At 40.6% G+C, this 7,444-nt stretch overlaps 1 protein-coding gene across 1 annotated transcript in view; it reads right to left on the bottom strand.

Annotated features, from left to right (window-relative positions):
• padi2 (peptidyl arginine deiminase, type II) overlaps positions 1-6,676 on the bottom strand; it is a 15,347-nt gene extending 8,671 nt beyond the window's left edge. Inside the window, exons 1-3 of the mRNA XM_083938909.1 lie at positions 6,519-6,676; positions 382-553; positions 24-93 (exon numbers count right to left, since the gene is read on the bottom strand). Coding sequence (XP_083795035.1) covers positions 24-93; positions 382-553; positions 6,519-6,610 — 334 coding nt within the window. The 5' untranslated portion in view covers positions 6,611-6,676. The remainder of the gene's footprint in view (positions 1-23; positions 94-381; positions 554-6,518) is intronic.
• Positions 6,677-7,444: the final 768 nt, after the last annotated feature.

Below are 7,444 nucleotides of genomic sequence, written 5' to 3'. Positions count from 1 at the left end.
TGTTTTATTCTGCTTTAACTTACCAATAGCTGTCAGGTGCAGGATTGCTCTCCCAAAGACCTCTTTATCCTCCCCATAGTACTGGACAGATAGCTTGTTAAACAATGGCACAAGTCATTTAGTTGTACAAAACGAAACTTGACGATTGTAAAATCTTAAATATGCATGAATGAAATAAAAATGGAATGAAAAAGTGATAAATCATGGCTCAAAAGAATCAATCATTCTGCATGTAAAAAGTCAGTCTACAGTACAAATGTTTTCAGCATCAATGTAACTCCTTTATCAAGTGAGCTTGAACACACAGATTATTTCATTTCCTGGAGCTGTTAATCTCACACATCAACATTAAAATAAGGAGTGCACTTCTTCCTACTTTACCTTGCTTTCATTTTCATGTTGACTAGCACGGCTCATGCGGATGAGTAGTACTGACTTTTCATTGAGGGGGATGGGAGACAAGTGGTACGTGTCCTGAGGTGGGGGGATTATGCTGTACTGAACATGGGCGGTGCACTTCACAGAGAAGAACTTGGAGTAGGGAGGGGCGCTCCTAAGAACAAGTTAAACAGCAGGTTTTGATGTATGTTGTATGAATGTTTACATATAACAGAGTGTATTAAACATACAGTGTGTGTGTATGTGTGTGTGTGTGTGTGTGTGTGTGTGTGTGTGTGTGTGTGTGTGTGTGTGTGTGTGTGTGTGTGTGTGTGTGTATTTGTTTTTTTGTTTTTTTGATATTCTCTTTTTATTCAGAAAGGCAGACCTCCGTCACATACATCACTTCTCACATTATTGACTCAGTTTGTCAAAGATACAATGATGTTGTACAAACTGCCCTTCTGGAGCTTTTTCCCAAGGACCCGAACCGTTCCAGGTGGAAGCATTAACACAAAAACAACAAAACCGGGGAGCGCACACCTACATGTAATCATTACATCATAGATAATAAAAGGGGGTTATTTCACACAAAGCACAAGTACAGTCAGATAAAGTCAGTTCTGATTGGTTTTACATACTCAGTCCATTTGGTCCAGATCCTATAAAAACTTTCTTTCTCAACTTTGAGGGAAAAAGAAATCTTCTCCATAACATAAATCTCATAAACAATGTCGATCCATTCGTCGATGGTGGGAGGTTAGACTTTTAACCATTTTCTAGTGACACATTTCTTACTAGATGCCAACAGTATGGTCAGCAGTTTTTTGTCTTTTATGTTCCATGTTTCAAACATTATGTTGTCCAGGAACAAAGTTTCACATTTTAATGGAATGTTCACAATAAATATATTATTAATATGTTTGTGGATCTCTTCCCAGTAGGATTTTATTATTTGACAGTCCCAAAAAATGTGGAAGTGATTGGCTCCATTAGACCCACAGAGTCTCCAACAAGCATCCCCATTACCCTGATGACGCTGCTGAATGGGTGTGATGAAAAATCTTGCTATACTTTTCCAACAGAACTCCCTCCAAGTGTTTGACCCGGTTGAGATCCATTGTAATTGACATATTTTCCCCCAACTCTCCTGTGTAATAATTATCCTTATTTCCGTTTCCCATTTCCTCTTTATGTATTCTGTATTCTCTGGTTTGGATATTTGTATAGCATTATATAATTTGGAGATAATTTTGTTACAGGATCTGGACTTAGTTAATGATAAGAATACCTCCATGAACCCTGACTCGTCTTTTCTTAACACCTCTTTAATATTTTTGTTATAGTAGTCTCTGACTTGCAAGTACCTAAAGAAATCGTCTCTCCCTAGACCATGATCCTTCTGTAGGGCCTCAAAACTCTGAAATGCCCCCTTGTGGACGAATGAATAATAGGTAGTTAAACCTTTTGTGATCCATGCCTTAAATCTGCCATCGGTTTTATTTGGGGCAAAGTCCGAATCATAGGCACACCACCTCATAATCTTAGATGTGTCTTTTAATCTGCAAATTTTGACTATTTCCTGCCAGGACTTCAGGAAGCTGTATGTTATAGAGTCCTCTGGGATCTCCTGTTCTTCTTGTAATTTATTGTCACTTAATAAAGCTGTTATTGGAGCTCCCTTTATCGTCGTTCCTTCAATTTCCTTCCATATTGCAGTGTATGTAGGTGAGCACAGGCAGATTAAAGGCCTCAACTGAGCTGCGTAGTAGTAATCCTGTAAGCAGGGAAGGCCCATTCCCCCTTTGTCTTTTCTTAATTGCAGTGTTTTTCAATTTGATTCTGGCCCTTTTCCCTTGCCACAGATAACTTGCTATTACTCTGTCCCACTCTAAGAATTGTTTAGATGGTATTTCAATTGGTAAACATTGAAAAAGGTACAACATCCCTGGAAGAATATTCATCCTGATTGATTCTATCCGGGAGCTTAAACCTAAAAAGGGATAACATTCCATCTTTGTATATCAGTTTTTATCTTTGAATTTAGTGGGCCATAATTTATGTTGAACAGTCTTGTGAGGTCCCTAGGTAGTGAGACACCCAAATATTTAATGGACTCTGCATCCCATTTCCAATTGTACATGGTCCTAATTGAAGGTGGAGGGTCATAATTAAATGTTAATGCTTGAGTTTTATTAATATTAATTTTATAACCAGCAACTAAACCAAATTCCTCTGACAATTTCATCAGTTTTGGGAGTGTCTGAGTCGGTTGTGTTATACTTATCAATAAATCGTTGGCGAATAGGGCCAGTTTTTGTTCCCCAGAAGTCATTGTTACCCCCTTTATATCATTCCTCTGCCTAATTAGTTGACTCGTGGGTTCTATAAACAAGGTGAAGAGGAGCGGCGACCCACAGCATCCCTGCCCCGTTCCCCTTTCTAAAGTGAATGAATTGGTTAAGTTTCCATTCATTTTGATTCTAGCTGTTGGTTTGTTATATAGTGCTGCAAACGTTTCAATTATAGTTGCATGGAAGCCAAATTTCGAAAGTACTTTGTATAAGGATGACCACCTGACTGAGTCAAATGCTTTTTCGGCGTCCAAACTTAATATCAGTGTCTCCAGTTTTTGATGTGTGACTTGTCTCATAACGTGCAGTGTCTTTTCCTGATGTTATCTTGGGTCTGTCTTTGTCTGACAAAGCCAGTCTGGTCCTTGTGTATTAATAATGGTAATAACAACTCTATTCGTTTGGATAATATGGAGGTGAACAGTTTATAGTCGTTTTTTAGAAGATTTACAGGACGGTAATTTCCACACTCCAGTTTATCTTTCCCCTCCTTAGGTTTTAGGTTTTCGGAGTTTCTTATTTTATATATAGTTCTATCCGCTTGTTGTTTTCTCAACCTATACGATAGGAGTTTCAGTGATTTCCCACCAGTTTCATAGTATTGTTGCTTTGTAAAAAGGAGCTTCTTCTGAATTTCCTGTTCTCCTTCAGTATTTTGCGGATCTCTGTGTATTCTCTTCTTCTTTTGAGTATTAGAGGTGGGTAGTCGTGATCCAGGTTTATGCGGTTCTCTTGCCAGGTGAACCCCTTCTTCTGCCATACCTTGCGGAGTAATGTCTCTTTTGTTTTAAACTTAAACACTTGATTATGATGGAGCGTGGCGGCGCGTCCCCCGGCGGCTGCGGTCCCAGCGACCGGTGAGCCCTTTCAATCTGCAGGTCGGGCAGGTCGGGCAGGTCGGGCATGTCGTGCGTTAGCGCAAGATCGTCGCGGAGTAGGTTTTCCACAAATGAGACCATCGTGGTTGATTCCTTCTCGGACCCCTCCAGCACCCCATAGATCCTTATGTTCTCACGTCTGGAGCGGCTCTCCAGATCCAGCAGCTTGTCTTCCAGCTTGGTGTGTAGCTTTAGCATGGCCGTGATGACGTCTTCTGTGTTTTGGATCCTCTCCTCTGCTTTCTCAATTCGTCCTTCTGCCTCATCTAGTCTGGTATTCGCCTTCATAATTTCCTCTCTTATGGTCTCTAATTGTACTTTGTTTTCTTGGCGAAACCCTCTCAGTTCTTGTAAAATCAGATCCAAGTCGGCCATGTCTCCGCACTTCACCGCGGTGTTTGCTAGCTCCGACCTGTTAGCTGCACTCCGTCTTTCCCTCCCACTTGGCTTCGGACGACGTTTACTGCTCAAGGTGGTGATATTACTATTCAACCCCTTTCTCTACATTTTTTTGCGAAATTGTTTGGTTTATATGGGGGTATTTCTCGAATTGCTCTGGTTCAACCGGGAGCTCCCTCACTATGCGGCCATCATGACGGTGTTTCGACCGGAAGTCCCCGTATATTTGTTTTTTATACAAGTGAGAAAGAGCACTGGTGATGCAGGCAAAACTCATGCTCAGATTTCATGTGTTCATTCACACATGATACCTCATGGCATGAAGATGCAGACAGAGGATGTTGAATGTGGCACAATAAAGAACTAGAACAGCAGGTGCAAGTTGACAGATGTCTCCAGGAAAAAGCCCCATTGTTTCTACAGAATTTGTCCAGGTGAAGACATGCCTATAGTCTACCCAAGGACCAAGACATGTGATATCCCCACACTATACTGGAACCAAATCTCAGGTTTTCCATGTGTCATCTATTTTGTGGAAATGCCATCACCACATGTTTTGTTAGGCCCCATATGGTCACAACAGCTTGATACACAATGCAGTTCTACATTGAAAGATTTATCAGTAGCTACAATTGTTCTTCCTGTCCACACTGTGAAGAGATCCCTTCCTAACGTGACACCATTGTAAGTGATGGGGGACAAAAATCACTCTCAATGCATCAGCAGTCTGAGTTTGTCAAACCAAGCGAATATCTTCAAATACAAAAGTCCAACAACAAAACAGCACTAAGTTTCATGCCAGGCAGGCTGTTCAGCCTAATCAACCCCCTCTAAGTTTAGTATAAAATTCCCTCTTGGTGCTACTATCTTACAATCGCAGCTCAACAATAAAACGTCATCCACATAATTACAAAAAGGGAATTTTGCACTAAGAATACTGTAATTTTTAAATATATCCACTTGGTTTTATCAACTCCTGAAACATCACATTAGCTTCAGCTAAACTTTGAAAACATTGTTACAAAGAGCAATGACATTGGATTTTGTCCCCCAGCAGCCTCAGTGCTCCTCCTGCTGTCCTTTTCCCTTTGTAGGTTTCCTGCAGGTAAAGATGTGTGGAGCCATCTTTGGTTTCTCATTCTCTCTCCCTTTCCCTCTCACCATCATAATCTAACCTTTTATGGTTTAGCGTACCTGTTTGTTTACTATTACTTTAAATTGTGTCTCCTTTTTTGTCTAGCTCACTGAGCCTGGGCTTTGACCTGATTTAGGATTACAGACACCAACAACTCTTTCAGTACGAATATTGCTTTAAGAGGAACCCATTCTTTAAGATTTATAAACAGTACATGACAAGGCGTCTAGAATGGATGTCCTCTCAAATGATGTCAGACTTTTTTATTGTTGGATAGTCTAAAAACCCCTCAGAGCCCTTGGGAGTCTGATCCATGTGCCAGTCTCCCACGCTGCCCAGTCTGTAATCAAACCTCACTTTGTTGTGGAGGCTGGCATTTGTCAGAACATTGCCTACATTTATTTGGTACAAGAACGTCTCTCCTGTTTGACTATAACAATAGCGGACTGTTGACTGAGTGTCTCTACTGTTCAAAACACAATGTTGAGGTCCGCCCCAGGATCTGCATACAATGACATCCTCCCTGCAGCTCTAATTATGTGGGTAAACAATGCAATTCTTATGCAATCAGTTAACAATTTACTCAGCACACCTATTTACAACTAATATAGTCTAATACAACAACCCTGAAGTCAAGTCCACATTCACAAAGAAAATCAATCAAAATCATTTTACTGTTGTGTAATTGGTGTTTCTGACATTTAGTCCACCCTTAGGCTAAATGAGGATGAGTAGCACTATAACTGTGCTGGCAAAATTACCATACAAATGATTCAACACCTCCCTAAGACTGATTATAACCTTCACAAAGGTTATTTTATCGTAGGACTGTCGAATTAGACTGATTTGGTTTAGACTTTAGACTTATTGTCCCTCAAGGAGGAAATGTGTTTCCTCAGTACTGTATCATCTGTCACATTCATTGACAAAGAGCAGAAACACAGTAGAAAAACTACAAAACAGCACATAGGATCCTATTTAAACTATTGATTTACTTGATAAATAAATAGATTAATTATTAAAAAATAGCTCTGGATACCATATTTTACCACTATATAGCAATCCATTAAAATAAAAATAAGGAATAAGACATAGGCCCACACACTACACTTGAGCTTTGTAAGTCTGCCAGCAGTGGTAACCAAGGTAATATAAGACAATATATTAGTATCCTGTTGCATTTGCTTGGAATACAACTCATTTTCTAAGTAAACTCCCCAAACTAGTTATAGCACATACAGTCCACATCAGGTGTGTGTGTGTGTGTGTGTGTGTGTGTGTGTGTGTGTGTGTGTGTGTGTGTGTGTGTGTGTGTGTGTGTGTGTGTGTGTGTGTGTGTGTGTCTAAGACACAACATCTTGAACAATAGCTTACCTGTTCAGGTTCACATTAAGTTCCGAGCCGACCACACATAAAACGCTTGTAGTTTGACCATAGTCTACTCTGAGAGTCCGGGGGTGAGTCATGGCTGCAGTCCCTCCGCGGTGTGTGGTCAGACTTGTACTGATACTAATAAATGCCCACAACAGCGATTGTTCCGTTACCACAAGGCGTAGACGCAGACCTGCCTTGCACACTGTCTGGGGTGAGACAACAAGCGATGATAAAGGCTGCAGGTGGGCTTAAGCCTGCGCGTTCGTTGATTGGTCAGCCAACTTCCAACCCCAATCGCCACACCCACGTCATCTCTCTCTCTCTCTCTCTCTCTCTCTCTCTCTCTCTCTCTCTCTCTCTCTCTCTCTCTCTCTCTCTCTCTCTCTCTCTCTCTCTCTCTCTCTCTCTCTCTATCTGTTTATGCCTCTGTAATCCCCCAGGTCTTTGGATGCATTTACTAAGAAGGAAGATTGACAAATAATACTGTTGACATATTTCATTAAACTGCAGCCTGTAATCATGAAATATTGTAGTAGTTCACATCAATCATTATGCAAACTCATGGGCTCAGTTGATTGGATGAAAATATGAGGCTTTCTGTTCTGCATGGCTTCCCAGTCTTAAAGGTGCATTTGCAGAGGAAAATGGTTCATAGATGACCCATCCAACCCTCAGGCGCTTTTGGCCTTGAAAGAGAAATACAATTCTGATATTATGGGGTCATCATAATCTACCCTTTTTATGGTTTAGCGTACCTGTTTGTTTACTATCACTTAAATTGTGTCTCCTTTATTGTCTAGCTCACTGAGCCTGAACATTCCTATCACATTGAGACAGGATCTCTTGACCTGATTTAGGATTACAGACACCAACAGCTCTTTCAGTACGAATATTGCTTTAAGAGGAACCCATTCTTCAAGATTTAT

Source organism: Echiichthys vipera (genome assembly GCF_963691815.1).
Source record: "Echiichthys vipera genome assembly, chromosome: X".
Classification (NCBI taxonomy): domain Eukaryota; kingdom Metazoa; phylum Chordata; class Actinopteri; order Perciformes; family Trachinidae; genus Echiichthys; species Echiichthys vipera.
The sequence above is the reverse complement of the archived record's forward strand: the minus strand, read 5'-3'. Positions and strand labels throughout refer to the sequence as shown.